The sequence below is a fragment of the Chaetodon auriga genome, chromosome 19 (genome assembly GCF_051107435.1).
Source record: "Chaetodon auriga isolate fChaAug3 chromosome 19, fChaAug3.hap1, whole genome shotgun sequence".
Lineage (NCBI taxonomy): Eukaryota > Metazoa > Chordata > Actinopteri > Chaetodontiformes > Chaetodontidae > Chaetodon > Chaetodon auriga.
Window position 1 is genome coordinate 17,437,400 of NC_135092.1, and position 20,772 is coordinate 17,458,171.

Below are 20,772 nucleotides of genomic sequence, written 5' to 3' on the forward strand. Positions count from 1 at the left end.
CTTGAGGGAGTACCATACTCATCCGCTCCCTTCATACCAGTGTTGCAGCATCATCCATGTCCACTCATATACGGGCCCGCAGCGCCCCCAGCAGGCGAACACCTGTGCTGCAGCCGAGCTGGCGGAAGACAACAGCCGTCCCCATAGAGACAGGCTCCGACAACAGGGCTGCCTGGTCACCGTTAGTCTGCCTCTGAGGCAATGACAGCCTCGATATGAAACGTCCGGCTTTTGGACATTAATAATTTCCTCGAAAACAGACTTCCGGATGGCTGCCAAACAGATTTTTTTATTATTGGATTAACGACCATCAGCCGCCAGCCGCAGCTTTATCCTGAGAGGCCGGAGATTTGTGTCGCCGGGCAGGGAGGAGTCCTGTTATTCACCGTTAGCCGAAGCCAGACCAGCATGTTGGCGTTTTAACAACACGTCCACCTCAAAGACAAAGCTGGAGAGAGGACCCAATGCACTCTTAGAGGTCAGTATTTGTTGCGTATGTCTTTGTAAATTTCGGGGTGTGGGCAGTTTAGCTAGCTAACCAGCTAACGTCGATACCCTGAACTCAATGATGCTACGTTAATGTCAGGTCATCCACTGGTCACCATGACCAGCCCCCACTAGCTAAAAACTAGCTAACAGCAGCTGTCAAAGATACTAGTATTTTGTTTAATTTTTGGTCTCTAATAAACCCAGAGCAGCCTCTCATTCATGCCCACAAGTGCAGCTTTTCTGTTTCACTCCAGCTGATTGACAGCTCTAACAGTACGCAAATAAACGATGTTTTTAGCGGGATTTCAAAGATACGCTTCTAGCATACGAGTCATGGTGACCTAACGGCAGAGACACCTGCGGTAGGAGCAGGTTAAACAAGGTGAGCGTGTGTGTAGTTTTTCACATCATCCCCAGAGCAGGTGCTGTCAGAGAGCCAGGCCCTGCTTGTTGTTCTTCCTATCGATGATGTAATGCCGTCGGCTCGCAGTGATGTGTCCGTGTCTCTCGGTGCAGGATGGATGTGGAGGTGAGTGCTGGCAGGGACAGCACCTGGAGGAGAGCAGCAGCAGGAGCAGATGATGTCGGAGGGGGAGGCATGGAGGCTCAGGTCGTGCCGCTGGAGCTGTACGACTCTGCAAGAGCCAAAATAGACGGAAATCTCCGCTGGCTGTTTGCCAAAGCTTATGGTATAGGTAAGGCTGCCCCGTGTTCTCCTCTCACAGTTGACACTTTGAGTCACGTCATGCAATGGTTTGTTTTTATTCCCTTATTTATGTATTGGAGATGCATCCAATGTGCATGAACTGAACTCAGGCAGATTGTCTATTCCAGCTCTGTAGCCCAGGGTAATTATGTATTTCCTGCTTACATATCAGCAGCTGCACATCTTATGTAATTCAGATGGTATTTGTACATTATAGACTTTCTACTGTAGTTGCATGGGCAGTTTGCTCGATGCAAATCCTGTTAATTGAGCCTGAGCAGTTGCACATGTCCACTTTCTGACACTGTCTTGGAGAGCAACAAAAACAACACACCTTTATAAGGTTAAGTCAAGGACAAAATAACAGTTTTTAACAACATTTCTTTATGTGTTTGTCAAAGAGGATATTACAGTACTTCTATTATTTGCTCATATACTCTAAACCTAATAATGTTGTCAAATGTACTGAAATGAACTGCGCATGAGAGGACAGAGAGATGGCGTCATCTTTATGTGTTGTGTTTTTTGGCGTCTTGCATTTATTAGATTACAGATACAGACAGTAATCATGAGAGAGAGAGAGAGAGAGAGGAGTATGACATGCATCAAAGATTCCCAGCCAGTCTTATCTGACAGTAAACTGAATATATTAGGGTTTAGGACTGTTTGCCATTTTCTGTCATTTTATGGACCAAAACCATGTCAACATCAATCAATCTGGAAAGCAATCAGCAGATTGATTGATAATGGAAATTATCCTTGCAGCCTTATTGCAGAGTGCTGGTATTAATAGCTGATGCACTAAAGGCCTGTCCAGCGTTTGACCCTGGAAATTGTTTAGCCAAGGCAGTAAGCCACCCATATCTGTAAGCATCTCTTCTGGAGATTGATTTAGTTAGTGGATGACAGCCCTCACAATAGTCACACTCGTTAAATGTACAACATTTGCTCAGTGGAATTGCGCATCTGTGCTCTCTCATAAAAGCTAATGAACTAAAAGTGTATGCAGTGGCTAAGGTGAGGTGGCCCACCACTGCTATAAAACACTGCAGAAAAAGTCTGCTATCAACATCCGTTTGGTGTCAGTGAAAAAAATCGCAGCAGAAATTTATGAATGTAGTCAAATACATGACTATGCATAAAAGGATAGTGCTGTTCTTAGATCAGTGTTTGGTCCAAAAAGACAAGAAGAATACACTGCATGTAGATCTCCAGTGTGCAAGTATGCACATGTTGACAACCTTCCTGTTTGCACATTTTGCGTTACACTCATTGAGTATTAATCAGGTTGTTGTTTGCTTTGTTGTCTGGTTCTTTTCACTGTCAAAAGTGTAAAGAAACACCCTCAGAAAAAGATTTTCATATGGTGACAGCGTAGCAGCAGTCCAGACCTTCGGCCGTGTCTCATGATCAGCCAAAGTCTTTTTATACACAGGTCACTAGCCTCGCCCGCGCTGACAAGGTCTACTAAAACATTAAAAATGATTGCTCCACATCGCCGGGCTGTAAGTAAATGTCTGGAAATTACTCCTTGAATGTGGGTTTTTGTGTCACTCGCTGATGGCTCTCCGGGGAGTGTGAGCAGGAGGTCAGCTGTGCTGTTCACGCGAGCCTGCTAGTCTCTGTGATTTTATTATCAGTTTGACAATGAGGCATTTGGAAGGAGACACAGAGCCGGTCAGTCAGTGCAGGAAAACTCTTTGTCATCATATTCATTTTATTATCCAGACTCACTGTAGTTTAAGTGTTTCCTGCCCTGCACTGCTGTCTCCTGTGTTGCACTGGATGACTCAGTAAATTGACTAAGAGGGGAACAAAACCCTAAAATTCAAAGCTCCTGATGTGTGGTGAGGTAAACAGCGGCGGATCGTACAGGTGGATAAAAATGAAAGTGAAGAATGCTTAATTACGTTCCAAATATGTGATCAGCGTGATTGATATCAATGAATCCCCAACCAGCTGTTAGAAATGCTGTGAGCTCTCGTCCTGCTGGTCAAAGATTTACCTCTCTGTTACCCAACACTGTGTTGTCCCAGGGCAGAGATCAGATGCCCGTAATAAACAAACAATCACCCTTTCCACCGTCAAGCTTCCTGCTTCCTTTAATCTGATTGGCTCCTCCTGACGTCAGTGTGCCAGGGACACCTAGGAGCCCTTTACATCAAGTCACTGAGATCTTGCACAAACTACACCATCTTAACTCCCCTTTCACGACTTGAACAAGTTCAGACAGTAGAGATGGTACAGTACATGTAGTTCTGCTCATTTCAACTCTAGCTTAAACATTTTAACAGCTTAGATATAATATAACTATTGACATTCTACATTTTCACTTAACCGAAGGGAATAACATGATCAGCGTTACAATCCCTCCTGCTTCACACACATCCCATTTATTCACAGTCCTCAGTTCACCCTGATATTCTTTGGTGGTGCCAGTGATGAGTCAGGCTTTTTGCCTGCTCAGCTCTATGTTGTCTAAGGCTGCGACTATCAGTCGTTATTATTATCAATGAATCTGACAATTACCGTGTTACTGTCCATATACTGTACATCTATGTAATGCTGTAATGCTGTTTTTCTATGCTGTAAATGGAGCTTGTCATCTCCCAATACTTATGCAATTCTGATACCTCAACTCAGGATATCTGCTGATGCAAGTACGAATCCGAGGACTTAAATATGTGGTAATAGCAGTAATAGTCGTAATGCAAACACCTGGAACCGTGCAGCATTTAGGAAAAATCCTCCTGATGCACCGAATCACGGATTGCATTCTACAACTATACCTCTAATGCAGGGTGTCTGTTTGTTTTCTGTGATTCAATCCCTGTTCATTGATAGTCAGTGTGGAGGTCAGACGAACCAAAACACTTTTATCAGATTAGAGCGCAAACCAACCGACACGGCAGTGCTGCGAGGACTGTGTTGTCAGTTTGCTGGTGTGAAAGTCAGCACAGCCAGTCACATGGTTAAGTGTTTAATGGGATTGGACCTGAAGGCTTTGTCGTCGTCCAACACAGCCTGTTTGTTTGCACTCACGCAGTTTCATTGATGGCCTTCGGAGAAACCTCCAAATCTTTTCTGAATGTCTCCTCTGGAAACCAGGCTCATCACATTTTTATTTAATTTATTTCTGACAAACTCCATCAGTCAGCCATTACCAAATTTTCCTCTTCCACAAATTATGTTTTAGAATTATTATTTAATGCTGGAATAGAAACCACACCATTAGCTAAAATATGAAGCATAGAGACTTATAAAGCAACACTGGAGGGTGAAATGCAGACCACTGACAAAGTATTTTGTGAACCTGCGTCATGGTTGATGAACTTGACATATACAGTATTTTCTGTAATATACAGTATATGTCCTAGTTGACTACATGTGACTACCTGTTCAATCCCTGGCCGTCGAAGTTTACATGTGGAAGTGTTCTTGGGCAAGAAACCCCATATTGCTCCCTATGCTGTGCCATCGGTGTGTGAGTGTTCGTGAATGGCTTTCGCTGCTGCTCTGCCACCCATGTATGAATATGTGTGTGAACAGGTGAATGCTGACTTGTGTTGTGAAGCTCTGTGAGTTGTCAGTAAGACTAGAAAACCGCCATGTAAATGTAGTCCACTTAGAATAAATGAACATTTTCTCTTTTTCAGACCATTCTCTGTAATCTCTGTGAAAATGCCAGTGAATCAGCAGTTTCTGCACCACGCTCAACGTCACTGAGATTCGGGTGCTTGGTTTGAAATTCTGCAGATCGTTTTCACCACACCTGCATGAATAAATGTACTGAGTTGCTGCCACGTGATTGGCTGAATTGCTATTCGTGTTAAAGAGCAGTTGAACACGTGTGCCTAATAAAGTGGCCTGTGAGTGGATATTGGCTGGAATTATATTACAGGATTTAAAAAATAGTTGCAGAACTGCGTGTCAGTGGATATAAAGCATACGTGAAACCACTGAGTGTTCAAGAGCTACACATTATACTCTTGGCAGATTGGTTGCATGCGCCAGCTTTTTCATTCTCTCTGCAGGGTCAGACCTCCATGTGTGCCTACAGGGTGCATCGGCTTAAAGGCTACGTGTTCCCTACATACTGTCTTGTGGAGGATTCTCCATTAAGCCTTCTTATTGCAGAGAATAGTTGTGTCTTTCCCCTGCAGAGCCTGCAGAGTCTGACAGCGCTGCCCTCTGTCAGCAAGATCTCTGCTGATCAATCTGACCTTGTGTCTGATAGAGTAGGAACAAAGGCTTTCTGTGCACCCCCTCCTCTTGATTTCACACACACACACACACAGGCAGGGTGGGCTTTAACCCTTGGATCAGGTGGATAATAAATATCTAAGTGGTATTAGCATCTAGGATTAGAGAGCAGCTCCTGCTTCCCCCTCTGATTCTCCACGGCACTCACACACACACACACACACACACACACTCACCCCTCCTGATGTCAGGGACCATAAAACGATTCAGCGAGCAGGCCATGGTGAGGAGATGGGACAGCAGCCCACCCCCCACCTCCGGCCACGCTGGCATCCCCATCACCATCTCCACGGCAACCAGGGAGGATGTGGGAGCATTCTGGGACAGCTGAGGCTGAGGAAGTGGCGGGTTAAAGAGTGATGTGTTTGTGAATCTGCTGAAGGAAGATGTGCCAGGTTTGCTTTTGTGTGAGTGAAAAACACAAATGAGGCAGATGAAGACAGACCTGGAGGGATGTATAACAAGCAGTTTGTCACATGATCTGGATCCTCATGCCCATATGGCTGTGCCACACGCCAGCAGAGAGTGAGATGGATACTGTAGATAGACTGTGCCAAGCAAGCAGTCTGTCATGAAAGACACAGCTAAGGGTTTCACAGAGTGCTGCAGCCTGCTGTGTGTGTGTGTGTGTGTGTGTGTGTGTGTGTGTGTGTGTGTGTGTGTGTGTGTGTGTGTGTTTTCCACTAATGGATGTTTCATTTTGCCAGTTCATCTCAGTCAGCTGGATTATAATGTGATGCAAAATGAGAGAAGGTGTTATTTTTAAGTGGTAGAATATTGGATGCAAGAATCTGCATTTGTCTTCTTAGCCGATTTCTTATTTTCTCAGTAGTGGTCTTGATATGCATCTTTTAAGGTATAATTTGTCTTAATGTGGTCATTGCTGTGATCTTGAGACTTGTGACAGAGCACCAAAAAAATAGCACGGCGCAGCCTAATGACTGACTTCATATGTGGCTTGCTCTGTTGTCAAATAGTTATAAAATTCAGCTAGGTCAGGCTGATTTTTTTTTACCTCATCATATGCATAGCCATACTTTCTTGCTCTATCAGGCAGCCCTGTTTATTCCTGTCTGAATCTACCCAGAAAGTGCTGGAAGATAAATTTCGTGAGTGCTCCAGGCCTTAGCTCTGGATTAACATGTGCAAGGCATATAAAAATAGCTGCCCCATGTCTGTGTCCATGAGCAGGAAAACACCAGGGTGGCTGGGACAGCACCATCAGCTTAAGTGTCACCACTAAATCCTGTTAGCTCATTGGTTTAAAGCCTCTGGTCCACCTATAGGCCCTCAGGGTTGCTGCCTGGCATGCTGTTTAACCATGGACTCTGTCTCAGTGCTCTCCTCTTACAGTGGTTTCTTCGTAGACAGCCTAATACCTTGACAGTCGGTGTCCTGGGAGCTTCTCTGTTACGTAACACGGTGTGGCATTGTTGGACACGTGTCTGCACAGAAATAGTTTGTGTGTGAATGCATGGCGTGATGTGTGACTTAATACAACCTTGATGGGTGAAAAAAAGCTCACTGGTTAACCCTGAATGTCTCATCAAGTACACATTCATTTAATAATGCACATCTGATTGTCATTCTTTCCAGATCACATCCCTGCAGACCTGCGGGACCCCTTCTATACCGACCAGTATGAGCAGGAGCACATCAAGCCCCCCATCATCCACCTGCTGCTGTCTGGAGAGCTCTACTGCCGAGTGTGTGGGCTCATCCTGCACGCTGAGCAGGCCGCCTCACTCCAAAGCCACCAGTCCGTCATCCAGGCCCTGTCCAGGAAGGGCATCTATGTCCTGCAGACAGACAATTCACCTGTGTCTGATCTGGACCTCAGCTCGACTCCCATCAAGATGGTGAGTAGCTCACCTTCATGTCTGCTTATAGACCAATGTTAAACTTTTGCTCGAGCCCAGCCTCGTGTATTCCGAAACCTGTAATCTGTGTATACCTGGCTATATTTGACCTGTACGCGCATTGATGTATGGAGCTTCTGCATTAAGTCTTGTGTGCTTCGATAGGTCACTCAGATAATGAGCATCGGTGTTAATAATTGGTTAATTAACGAACTTGGTTAAATATAACCAGGCTGTACATATCTGAGGAACCTCAATCATTTTGTGAGAAGTTCAGTGAAGCTTTTGCTCCGAATATTAATCAACGTTCATCACATGATCAACAAAAAGAACTCCAATAAATGCTACTGTAGCTCTGCTGAATGTGTACAAGCAAAGTTCGATAACACATTCACTGTAACAACTTGATAAGGTGATAATATGTTGAGTTAACAGCTTGTTCTACTTGCCCCAAGTGGTAAAATGATTGCTTTTATGTAAATATGGGTACATGCTCTGCGATGGTTTAACCTAGCGAACTGGCAACCCACACCTGCCATCTGGTAACAAGCTAATGCAACTTTGCTTTCCAAAGCCAAATATGAGCCAAGAGTATTGGAATAAATAATGCACCAGTGGATGTGAGTGTTTTGCAGGTTTTAGAGCACGTAGCTAAAATATTCATGAGGCAAAATGAACCAAAGGTTTAGCATTTATCATTTAATATGAACCCACACTTTGGGGGTATTATTCTCATCCCACAAGTGTGAAAACACAAAAGGCAACAAGCGGGCTAAGAAGCAGCAGTTTCTGCTGTGTTTAGGTGTCACTATACGAGCGTACTCTTTGCTCTCAGTGCATAGAGTCAAGCTCTCGCCATTAATTAATCAACTGTCTATCCACATCTAAGAGAGAATTAGTGGGTCTGGCATCGTCCGTCACTGTCATTATAATAAAATCACCCTCATAAGTAAAAACAAATGCATGTGCCCGGCTCACTTCAACTCTAACTTTCATTTTGTGTAGCTTCTGGCACCAATAAAAACTGTGTGTGAGACATACAGTAATGACATAGTGATCATCTCACATGTAGGCTGTTGCTGAACTCTCCATGTTTCAGTCAGTAAGTTCTGCACTGTTTCCCTGGCAACTCAGTGATGGAGGATCTCTTGACAAAATCAGCTTTGTCTCCACTGTCGACAGAAAAGCACACAAACTGTCTGTACTGCCATTAATGATGCAGTGCAACAATGGCATGCAGTGTAGACAGTGAACACATCAGAAATACTTCTTAATGCAGAGGCTGATTATCACAACATGGCACGAATACCATTTTAGTATTTTAAATGCATGCTGCTCCATAATCATGTTTCTGTTGTGACATTAACTCACAATCTGTGTTCTTCCAGAGCTCCCACATCCACCTCATTGATGCCCTGATGATGGCCTATGTTGTGGAGATGATCAGCATAGAGAAGGTGGTGACCAGTGTCAAGCGGTTTTCCAGCTTCAGTGCCTCCAAGGAGCTGCCTTTTGACCTGGAAGACGCGATGGTCTTTTGGATCAACAAGGTGAGAACCAGACGGGGGGGTTAACGATTGCACTTGTGCTTTGGTCAGTCTGCGTTGACCTGCAGCATCTTTGTTCCTACAGGTCAACATAAAGATGAGGGAGATCATAGAAAAAGAGCTGAAAATGAAGCAGCATCTGCTGGAGTCACCCAGTCACCAGAAGGTAAAACCCTGTGTGTCTCTGTGTTATTCCTGCGTCTCACACTTTGTCTCCCTCACTGCTTCAGAAAAACACTTCCTCTCTGTTGAATAGCGTCTTTCTTTGGAGATGTTGTTGCCTTTGTTTATTGTCCTTCTGGCTGTGATCTGATGAGCGCCCAGCATCAACCTCAGATCACACATTCAGACACACTCTATGTCAGCAGCTTTCAAAGCCTGACTCTGTGCCCCCTCCCCCATCTTTTTGAGGCAACCAATGTTAAATTGTAGACTGCATGCCCCCCTGTATATTGTACTTACACAGGGCAAAATATTACTGGATAGAGGAAAGTGTCTGAACTGTTTTGGCCTGTATTTGTTTACATTTTGCTGAATTAGTTACTAGCAGTTCCTGTGTACACTGTGGCATGGATGTGGAGACGAGTATCACTGGATTGTTTTAATACTGAAGAAAGCTTGAAAACATGATGATCCTCAGTTAAGTTCTGGAGTTATAAATAGTACAATTTTCCTATGATCTGTGAACATATTTATGGACACTCACTTGTGATGGAGATCGAAGATAATGATATCCTCAGGAAGTGTAAGTTACGCTGAATCTAAAAATATGTTTGTCATGTCTCTGCCTTCACGTTTGACTGAGTTATGACTCCTCGTTCCCTCTTGAACTCTCCCGCGCCTCCCTGGGGAGGCACGCCTCACAGTTTGAAACACTCTGCACTTTGTTTATCCGCCTTGGTTCCTATCACCCAGTGAAGGCATGTTGGTAAAAGACTTGTTGGGCTGCTTCTTTAGAGGGTAATGGGTTTGCATTAGTCTGAGATTATGTGACAACACAAATTGAAATCATTGACAATTTAATTACAATATACTCAAACTCCTCCAGTCTGTTTCCTCCTTTGCCTCTTCTTTGTAAAACTACTCGTTCTTGACTCTCTCTGCCTAACCCTTTCCAGTTGTCTTTAAAACCAGATCTGTGAATCAGGGGATCTGATTCACTGTATATGACCCCTGACTTGTCTGCTGCTCTTCCTCTTTGTGTCTCCCCAAACTTTCCTCCCCCTCCTGCCTGTTGGATACTAGTCTCCCTCCAAATGGTACTGGAAGCTTGTACCTGTAAGTGCAACCGCTAGCATTCTCCTGTGTGGGTGTGTATGTATGTCTGTATGAGGGGTGTGTGTGTGTGTGTGTGTGTGTGTGTGTGAGATCAGACAGTGGAAGCCAAACTAAAAATAACAGCTCATGAGATACACAGAAAAAAAGCCCAACATGACATAAAACCACTGATGTGTGCCGTGCAGATGACACAGTGCCCCTCAGTGGCAAAGGAAGAAACAGCAGGCTCATGAGACTCGTCCCTACTCGTCTGCTTTTGCTTTGCTTGAAACCCTTTCGCAGTTCCTTCACTTTTCAGGCTTTGAATGCTTTCACATTCATCACCTTCCCTCCCCTAAATGTCAACACGCTGTGCTTTCTCATTTCTTTTTATCCTGCAAAGCTGAAGTGAAATCCTGGGCTGTAGCTCATTACTGCCATAAAGCAACCTGTGTGGGGTCCAGTGTTTAAAGCGCTAAAGTCCACTCATCCAGTCACTGCTCGCCTCCTTTCATTAACTTCCCACCAAATCTTGTCTTTCTTCCCTCATCAGCCCGATATATTGCATGCTCTGGCCCACTGCTTATTGGAGCCTGTGGAATTCTCTCGTGTGGTAATGTACTCACCATTGACCTTTTTTTTACCCCTTTCTATCATTCATCACACGAACCAACCACTAAACTCACCTTAGGCTTGGTTGAATTATTATATCTGAAAGTGGTTAACATGCCTGTGAGTGAAGGCACACATTGTTGTACCACATGACAGGCCAGATACACAAGGTGCTCCTCTAAAAGACTTCACCTGACCTAATCTGATAAATGAGGGCCCTCGAGCACTGGATGCCAGTTACAGACACCTACTGTACAGTATATGTGTTGAAGAGAGCCAGATAATAATTTAGTGAGAAAGCGAGAAATGGTGTGTTTGTGTGTGACAAGTGAGCATGAGACTCAGTGTTCAGATCAGATTAATTTGTGTGCTTTGTTTAAACTTGTTCCCTCTCTTTCTGTGCAGGTGCGTTACCGCAGAGATCACCTGGCAGGTCGGACACTTCAGCACTTCCCTCTGTTGGACGACCTGTTGAAGGATGTGTGTGACGGCACGGCTCTGCTGGCTGTGATCCACTTCTACTGCCCGGAACTCATAAGACTGGAAGGTACGGTAATACTGGACTGTTAGATCCACTGCTACAAGATACTACAGTTGCTCACGCCCTGGATACACAGTCCACCACTCTGTTTACGATGTTATAATCCTTTTTAACAGTTTAGGAAATATGCTTTTTGGCTTTATTGACGGAAGTTAGATTAGTAGATTGATACCACCCTGATGTGTGGATGCTGTATGTGAAGCTAGAGCCAGGAAAGTATTCGCTTAGCTTAGCATTAAGACTGGAAGCGGCGGGAAGCAGCTAGCCTGGATAGCTGTAAAGGTAAGGTGAACAAATACGCCTACTAGCACCTCTAAAGTTCACTTTTAAACGCAGTCATTAAAACATAATGGCTGCTTTTTGTATACCTCTCTTAGATGGAGGCCAGGCTAGCTGACTTCCCCAGGTTTAAGCGTTTATGCTAAGCTAAGATAATGCCTGCTGCCTCATACTTAGTGTACCACATTAACTTAGTGGTGCTGATCCTCTCATCTAACTATCAGCAAGACAACAAACATGGAACTTATTTCCCAAAATGGCAAACATTCTGTTAAGGTGTCCCTTAAGAAATAGGTTTAAAAAGTGCTCTGAACTGAACTGTTACAGTATATAGTCTTAGCCTCATTGTTTGGACCACTGTTCTCCTATTCTGTGCAGATATCTGTCTGAAGGAGGTTCCCTCCATAGCAGACAGCGTGTACAACATCCAGCTACTGAAGGAGTTTTCTAATGAATACCTGAACAAATGCTTCTATCTGAGGCCTGAGGACTTGTTGTATTCACCACCAGTACTAAAGGTCAGTGCCAAAGTACTGACAACAAGAAAATACTGTAAAAACTGGCTCCAGCGACATTGTGATGTCTTCCTGTTGACCTTGAACTTGATCATTGTGTCTTGCAGAATAACGTGATGGTCTTCATTGCTGAGCTCTTCTGGTGGTTTGAGTGTGTGAAGCCAGAGTTTGTACAGCCCAGGGACCTTCAGGAAATCAGAGATGGTATAACACACCTTCTACTTCGATACAGTTTTTTGTCATTTACTGAACTTCTAATGGCTCTTTCAAACAGAGGTGTACTATTTTATAGGATCTCTTCTAATGGTTGAAATCCCTTCTACCATTTTTTAGTGAGATTACTGCTGCAGCCCAAGAGTTCACGACCCCATGTTGCCATCTCCAACGTCACCAAACGCAGTTTCCTGACATCGTCGAACTCTGCTGACACCTTGACCACGCCCCCGAGCCCTGACCTCAGGTATTATCCAGTAACTGTGTTTTTGAGTAACATCACTCAGAGACAGTTCTGCTTTCAAGTTGTGTTCACGTTAGAGTTCTGAGAAAGGTCTCATGCCTAAACTTTTCTCTTCTCTATATTGATGTTTGCATAATTTGTATGCTTGTGATATAAATTTACTATTGAACACAGCATGTAAAGAAATTCTAAGATACATTCTTACCACGCACACATTATTTGCTATGGTAAAAGTCAGAAATATGAACAACCACTGTGAGTGACATGCATTTAAATTTGGAGAAGCACTTTGGTAATTTTCTGATTTTTTGCCCTTCCCACAGTTCATTACCACAGCACTTTAACTTTGATTAAATTACATTTAAAGTGCCTCTGCTTTTCACATCAACAACAAAGAGACACAACATCAGAGTTATTTTGGACACTATGAGTTTTTTCAGAAAAGCTTTCTCCATATAATAAACTTTTTAAACATTTCATTGTCTAAAATCAAACTAGATTTAACTTGAAAACCCGAACCTCTCTGTCTTTCCTTTACAGCACTAAACCAAGCTCATTAAGCCCATCTCACTCTTTACTGCCCTTGAGACAGAGACAGCACAAAGTGGCTGAGGAGAACACTTCAGGTAATACAAAAATAAATGTACACAGGCTCCTCTAGTCACAAAGTTCTTCATTGTTCTTTGAAGGTGAAATGTACCCAAGTTGTGTTCTTGTATCCTTCCTTATTTGAATGTCCACCTCTAACAAAAAAAACAAACAAAGTATTTGATTAGTTGTCAAAGCATTTCACTAGAATGTTTATCTACAATTACTGTTTCATGTTTGAGAAGTCCTTTTTTGTAATATAGATAACATTTTCTTCGTACAGAGATGAGAAATAGGCCCAACTCTATGACACGTACAGATGGGCTGCATCAGGGCTCAATACTGGCCTGGCCAGAAAGGAGGCCGAGGTGAGCAGCGTGATTACAACCTTCACAATTACTGTACTGACCAGTAATTCAATTAAATGTACCACAAGGTGCAGATATAACAGACAGTTGTTGCTCCATGATTCATTATCCTAAGCTCACATTAATCACGTTATTCCCTCTCTCCATGTCTAGGCCTTTATCCCAGCCGGTGCCCTACGCCCTGCATTGTCCCCTGGAGGATGATGCAGACAGTATAAGCCTTGCTCGCTCCATCAGCAAAGACAGCTTGGCCTCCAATATAATGTGCATCACCCCCAAGCATATGCTCGGGTCAGGCCCTCAAATGCCTCAACACAGGCTCAGTGGTCAAAGCCTGCTGAGTCACATGCGCATAGAGGATGAGGAGGAGGAAATAGAAGAGGAGGAACTGGTTGCTGTAATCCACCCCTCTGCATTTTCTCGACATCGACTTGGGAGTGACATGGAGCAAGACGAGCTGGAAATCCAGAGTGCGATCCCCATCTCAAGGGTTTCTAATACTCGTTGCTCTCCCCGCCTTGACATGACTCCCTTTACTCCTGACCACCAGGCAGACAGCTACTATCTGGAGCCTTTGATGCCTGCCGTCCCTAAACCAGCCAAAGAGAAGAGCATCAGCCTGAACAAGGAGGAGGAGAGTGGTGAGAGTCGTTGTAGAGCAGCTGCAGCTCCAAGGAAAGCAGCCACCAGTGTCCCAAGCACCTCACAGAGGAAGGCCTCTGTTGTTGAGTCCAGCAGAAGTACCTTCACCCCCATACCTGTGGTGGAATCAGCACCAAGCTCACTCAGGCCACCCACAGAGGGGTCGGTAGGCATCTCTCAGCCTGGGAAGAAACAGCCCCAAGGCTTTTTCCTTCATCTGTCAGGAGAGCCAGAGCACCACAGTCCTTCCTCCACTGCGCTGGAGGTGGGGCACGACTCTGACTCTGACATTGCAGACCTTGAAGAAGATGAGGAGGACGACGATCAGATGGAGCTGACTAAAGTGGTGATGAGGAGAGGAAAGGGACAATACTTAGAGGAGGGAGAAGTGTATGAATTTGTAGAGGGAGATGGTGAGTCGGCCAAACTGAGAGAAGACTTGAAGATTAGTGAGCGGGACGATAAGGAAGACTTGAGTGGACGCTCCAGCCCTTGCCTCAGTACCATATCCTGGGCGAGCAGCTGCAGCGCTTCAGGCAGCACCAGTGTCAAAATGACCAGCTTTGCAGAGAGAAAGCTCCTCAAACTTGGCCTCCGTGATGGATTCTCAAGCACCAGCAGCTCTCAGAAGACCACGCCAGATGGCTCTGAGGTTACCCCCTGCCCCCCCTGGCAACTGAGGAGTGACTGCACCTCCGGCTGGATAGGGAAGGAGCCTGTCCCTATGTTGGGGAAGAATATGGTGGTGAGTCCCCCACCTGTGCCTTCAGAGCTGCTGCAACTTCACATGCAGCTTGAAGAGCAAAGACGTGCTATTGAGTTTCAGAAGAAGAAGATGGAGACCCTGTCAGCGAGGCAGCGACTAAAGCTAGGGAAAGCTGCGTTCTTGAACATCGTTAAGAAGGGTGGAGGGAAGAGTGACACACTTCCCCTGCCCATGAAACACTCAGAATCTGCGGAACTAACCAGGAGTAGGGTGAAGACCCAGTCCTGCAAGGACGACTCCTGTCTCGATGCTCTGAAGGTCCAGGCAAAGGCAGGTCAAACAGAGGCAGGGCAGATGAAAAGGGACAACAGGTTGAACACCCTGTCCCAGGATAACGGGGCTGAACCTGATTTGAATGAGTGCTCCCACTCCATAGATCTACTCAATGAAGCTATTAGTTCCATTCAGCACCAGATGATGCAGCTCTCTTTACAGCAAGACCTGCTAATGAAGCGTGTGGTGTCACCCCCAGAGCGTGTTGAATCAGGCCCCAGCACACCCCCGAGCACAACACAATCAACATCCCCTACCTCAGACTCCAAATGCTTTGCACTTCACTTTGTAGATATCAGTGGCAACAACTCTGCCCCTGCTCGTCGTCCTCCCAAGCTTAGCTCCAGCCAACGCAGCAAAGCCTCAGAGCAAAAGCAGAGTAAAGACAACAGCAAGATGGCTTATATCAAGTCTAATACTCAGTCCCCTAAAGAAAGTTCTGGTGGAGACCAGAAGGCAGGGAGTACCGCCGAGAGCTCCAGGCAAGAGAAAAGCCTTCAGAGAAACACAACCTTCAGAGTCCGTGATGACTTCAGCCAGCACAGCAGCAGAGAGGGAACGGGGGGCTCCTTGGACAAAATGCAAACAAAGGACCCAGAAGTCGTTTCCAGTACATCAGTGTCTCCCTCACAGGCTGCAGAACAAGAGGAGAACAATGTTGTCAACTCAGGAAAAGAGGATGTGGGTGGAGATGAGAATACCAGGGTCAAGAGTCAACTGGTTGAGGTCGACCTATCAGAGCTTAAAGGTCCACTGGAAGATGGAAGTGCAGATGGCGCTACAGACAGCGAGCAGAAGAATGTGCTAGGCTTCTTCTTTAAGGTAAAACTCACCATTTCTGCATCTTCATGTGTGCACTGTGTGTGTGACTGATTTGGAATACCAAGAGTACAAACTAGGAAGCATAACTTTCATCTTCCAGGACGACGAGAAAGCAGAGGATGAAATGGCAAAACGTCGTGCTGCCTTCCTCCTCAAACAGCAACGCAAAGCTGAGGAGACGAGACTACGCAAACTACAGCAAGAAGCTGAGAGTGAGCTCAAACGTGATGAGGCCAGGTAAGTTTTCATGCCACACACTCAGAAATTGATCATAAGATTAAGCAACTGTCAGCAGGGATGTGGGCAGGGGTGCACCTTTTTCGCGCAGATAAATAAATCCTGCCCGTCTTAACTCTCCTTTCCTTCCTTCAAGGCGCAAGGCAGAAGAGGACCGTGTTCGTAAGGAGGAGGAGAAGGCACGACGAGAGCTTATTAAGCAGGAATACCTGCGGAGGAAGCAGCAAGCGTTGATGGAAGAGCAGGGTCTGGTCAAACCTCGCCCACGGACTAAATCCCGCAGGAATAGACCTAAAGCACTGCACCGTGATGAGTCCAGCAGCCTCTCCAAAGGATCCACCACTCGTAAGAACACCTTTAGTACTTAAACAGTGCATATTTTTGTCAAGTGCTCAGTGTTTTATTCATTGTCAGCTTAGAGTAATGCGTCTGTCTACATGCTGTTGTGTCATCTGATAGGCCGTGTGTGCACGTGTAGTTTCAGTCTAATTCACTTGTGTACATTCGTCGTCATCCTCTGAGTGTGTACATGTGTGTTATGCAGGTAATTCTCTGAAGGTGTCGATGTTGATCAAAGCGAAGGGCTCAGCAGCAGGCTGCAGGGGAGGTGAACCTTCTAACCTGCTCTGCATGATGTGACATCAACCACACACAGCCCACTAAAATACTTCACGTGACAAACGGAAGTCAGCTGTGGATTACATACTAGGAAGATAAATCTTTGCTAATTCTGACTTAATTGTAATCTGTTTATCATTTAGTTGCCTGTCATGCAGCTTCTGTCCCTTGTTTGAGTCATAGGGTTACATACTGTTTGTAGAGTAACATCACATTGTCAATTTGGGTCACTGCTTGTCATGTGGAAAAACAGTAAAACAGGTGTGGAATGGACAAACAACAGCGTTACTTTGTTTTGTAAAGTAGCTAAATCCCTCTGTCGCTGTCATTTTCAGCCGATCTGAGCTGCAGTCATCAAGGATCGACGCTCTCTTTGGCGACTGAGGCAGACAGCGTCATCTCTGGAGGGGCGGAGTCACAGAGGTGAGACTTCCTGCATTGTCTGTTAAATGTGGAGGAGATCATCTCTTCCCACACTGTGTTTCCGTGTAGCCATCAGATTGACCTATAAGTGTGTTTTCAAGGGCTGGATCTGTGTGCTCTGTGGAGTCGTTCCCCATGCTGAGCAGGGCGTCGAGCAGGAACATGGAGAGGGACTGGGAGAACGGCTCCATAGCCTCCTCCATCACTTCAGTGGAGTACAATGGTGGGTAGAAATGCAGAAACAAGACTATGTATTTATTTAACCATCACCGTCACAAAGCAATCATTTGTGCAGAACATTTTCAAACCAAGGCTGAAGATTGAAAGTATTAAAGACTTAAAGACTTTTGCACATTCATCTTACTAACCTTTCTATGTTTTGTCTGTTCTAAGGTCCTAAACTCTTCAAAGAGCCGAGCTCCAAGTCCAACAAGCCAATCATCATCAATGCCATCGCTCACTGCTGTCTGGCCGGAAGAGTTAATGAGACCCAGAAGAATGCTGTTCTGGAGGTCAGTGTGATCGCTTGAAATTAATTTATTGAAGGTGATTGTGCCAAAAGTAGGTTTGTTTGTTTGTTTTTTTTTGTATTTATTACTCTCACAGTTCCATATTTTGCTCATTTTTTGCCATATTCAGAAACAATGTTTTGCGTGTGTCTCACTGAACACAGGAGCTGGAAAAGTGCGACTCCAATCACCTGATCATCCTTTTCCGCGACGGCGGGTGCCAATTCCGCGCCATTTACTCCTACTCGCCGGACACCGAGGAGATCGTCAAGTTCACGGGCACGGGACCGCGAACCATCAGCCGGAAGATGATCGACAAGCTCTACAAATACAGCTCGGACCGCAAGCAGTTCACCGTCATCCCCGCCAAGTCTGTGTCGGTCAGCGTGGACGCCCTGACCATCCACAATCACCTCTGGCAGGTCAAGAGACCAGGGAGCGCACGTAGGAAGTGAGGAAGAGGAGGAGGGAAAGAAAACACTTGTTATAGTCTCTGTTCTATCTACTACTGTTGGGCAGGACCCAATGATCTCTGAGGTGACCGAAATGTGATCGTGTGACTAACGTGTCATTAGACAGGAGCGTTAGATGCTCTTATTACTGGAGATGTCAGCCTGGGGCAGGTCGAGAATGAATCACCTGCCAACTGAAGGCTCTAATTTCCTTTTTTTGTCTCGTTAGCTTTTTATTCTGCATGTCACACGTTTCTGTTTTCATTTGTGGGTACATCCTGTGTTAATTAGGCACTGTTAATGACGGACTGATTCTTATGTAGCAGCGAAGAGATGGAGCCTCAAGTCGAACACCACTGGATCTACTTACAGTAGCGAGCGTACTACTGATACCAAGTGCAACTACAGACAGACAGGCGGAGGTGAACATTCACTTGATCGTGTCTTGTAAAGTTAAAGCTACTTCAGCACAGCAAAAAATACCCTACCGCTGTGATTAATCCAGGCTCCACATACACAGCCCCTGTTATCCACCTCTATCTACGACTGGTCAGTGCTTTTACGAGGAGGGAGCTTTGAAGAAACTTTTATAATGTATGTATGGAATGGATGTTAGTGAGTGGTAATTTGCTATTTAGTGTGTTTGGCGAAGTGTGTGAGTCTTTGTGTCGGGGAAGGGGAGAGCTGAGTGCACTGCCTGTGCGTCCAGCTCTGAATGTGTTTTCTCACTCACTTTATTATCCTTTAAACTTTCTGTCATGCAACAGAACAATGGAGCAAAGCAACAAAATATTTTTTTTTTTTTAGTTTGGAAGCTGTGTGCTGCTGACACAGTGGGACAGAAATAATGTTGTTTTTACTGTGAGGGAAATTGTACTAGTATTTATTCCAAACAGGAAGCGCTTGTGAGACTCAGTGCATTATACCTTTCAGTAGTGCATTATATTGTATTAACTTCATACTTATACTCCTCCTTCCTTATGAGCCACCTGAGATCCCTGACTGGCTCATATTGCTGAACCAAAATGAACTGAGCTATGCCACTGAGCTTTTTCGCCGCTCATTATCTGCTCACAGGATCGTGGAGAGATGTACGATTTTAACATAGCTTCTGGCGCTCAACACTAGTAATTTCCCTGCAATGACTGACTGTCAGCAGCTGGTACAATGTGGGGGGGAACTGCACAATACTTGATATTTGTTTGCTGCATTTTGTACATTTTTGAGTAGTATTTTTTGTACATTATGTACAAGTTATGTTTACTAAAAAGCAGGCACTATTTTAAAGTTTATTCTGTTACAGGCTTTCAGAGATGTTATGAGTCTTACGTTGTTGTGGTATATGTTTTATTTATTTTGAAGAGATATAATAAAATGTAACTAGGTATGTTTTCTGAAGAAATGTGTGTGCATTTTGATTGTATACAGTCTGCATCTGTTCCCTCCCGCTCCAATTTCCTTTCCTTGACCATCTGCCTTCCTGTCTCTTTCTTTTTCTCTGCTGCTCGTTATTCCTCGTTTGTCTCTTCCAGATATGGTGGAGGTAAAGAGGGTGTTTATGAAAGGTCTGTAAGGCTGTTTACGTAATAAAACATGCTTACTTTCACATATAAATTACTGTACACTGTTCTGCACAATGACACACTCAGTCACTCTTCTGTTTGGGCTGTAAATCATTTCTACCACACAGTTAAGGCAGAACACCTCCAGTATACGCCTGTTTCAGGAAAAGCACTGGTCTAACTATCACCTATCACCAAAAGAGCTCACTAATTTACACTCTGTCTGAGTTGAAAAAGAAGATGTAATCCTTTTTCCATGCACACAAAAGGCTTATTTCTCTCTAATTTGTTCCCAAATGTGTTCAAATCCATGTTAGTGAGCACCTCCCCTTTGTCAAGATTCCACCTGACAGGTGCGGCACGTCAAGACACTGATTAAACAGCGTGATTATTCAACAGGTGTGCCTCGGGCTGGTCCCTGAAGGCCACTCTGGGGTTGTAACACTGGTGCTTGTATGTAGAAAACAATTCCAAGAAAATTTGCAAGACGAAGGATAAGCATGTCTCCTAAAATGTTGAACTCTTTCTTTAAACCTGATTCTTTACTTCTTTTCTTTTGTGTTTTGGCCACTTAGTTACTGCTAAAAACAAACACATTTTAAATCAATATGGGGAAACAGCATAAATTTGCTTATGGGGCAGTTAAGAAGAAACATTCATTTGCAGTTGGGTTGTTTTGCCATGACTCCCAATAAAGAAAAGAAAATATCTGGCAACTGCTAAATGCCACCAACTACTAGAGGATAACTGTCTGCTGTTTGGTGCTGAGCTGGTGGTTTACAGTGGATTTTCAGAGACTTTTACTGAAAACAGCTGTGTGAGATCGCTGAGAGTGAACCAAAACAGGAAAGTTGCAGTGAGCTGAAATTGTGTAAAGCTCCATAAAGCTGAGTGGCTTTATCCACAAAGTGTCCCAACATTTCAATGGAACAGAAAGTACAGCAGAAAGCAGAAAGCACCTTCCAACGTAGAAAATAGAGCTTAAAT

General features: G+C 44.6%; 1 protein-coding gene across 6 annotated transcripts; it reads left to right on the forward strand.

The window, feature by feature from the left end:
• The first annotated feature begins 143 nt into the window (after positions 1-143).
• On the forward strand, positions 144-19,840 carry camsap1a (calmodulin regulated spectrin-associated protein 1a). Of its 6 annotated transcripts, none has more exons than XM_076757245.1 (20): positions 345-478; positions 1,006-1,184; positions 7,055-7,317; positions 8,706-8,867; positions 8,950-9,030; positions 10,110-10,142; positions 11,139-11,280; positions 11,932-12,071; positions 12,176-12,272; positions 12,402-12,528; positions 13,066-13,151; positions 13,397-13,481; positions 13,635-15,984; positions 16,085-16,221; positions 16,358-16,566; positions 16,766-16,828; positions 17,175-17,262; positions 17,364-17,485; positions 17,656-17,774; positions 17,936-19,840. In XM_076757245.1, the coding sequence occupies exons 2-20, from the start codon at positions 1,007-1,009 to the stop codon at positions 18,224-18,226; spliced, it is 4,773 nt and encodes a 1,590-aa protein (XP_076613360.1). In that variant the 5' UTR covers positions 345-478; position 1,006; the 3' UTR covers positions 18,227-19,840. The 6 variants fall into 6 exon arrangements, with proteins under 6 accessions (XP_076613363.1, XP_076613360.1, XP_076613358.1 ...); XM_076757243.1 differs by lacking the exon at positions 10,110-10,142 and adding an exon at positions 10,675-10,734; XM_076757248.1 differs by lacking the exon at positions 16,766-16,828 and having other exon boundaries at positions 144-478.
• Positions 19,841-20,772: the final 932 nt, after the last annotated feature.

What these genes read in the sequence shown, in the direction of transcription:
- camsap1a (XM_076757243.1), top strand. Translation starts at nt 1,007, where the DNA reads ATGGATGTGGAGGTGAGTGCTGGCAGGGACAGCACCTGGAGGAGAGCA. An exon ending in ATTCACCACCAGTACTAAAG is followed by an intron (nt 12,072 to 12,175) that starts GTCAGTGCCAAA and finishes TGTGTCTTGCAG; the next exon opens with AATAACGTGATGGTCTTCAT. An exon ending in CCCCCGAGCCCTGACCTCAG is followed by an intron (nt 12,529 to 13,065) that starts GTATTATCCAGT and finishes TTTCCTTTACAG; the next exon opens with CACTAAACCAAGCTCATTAA.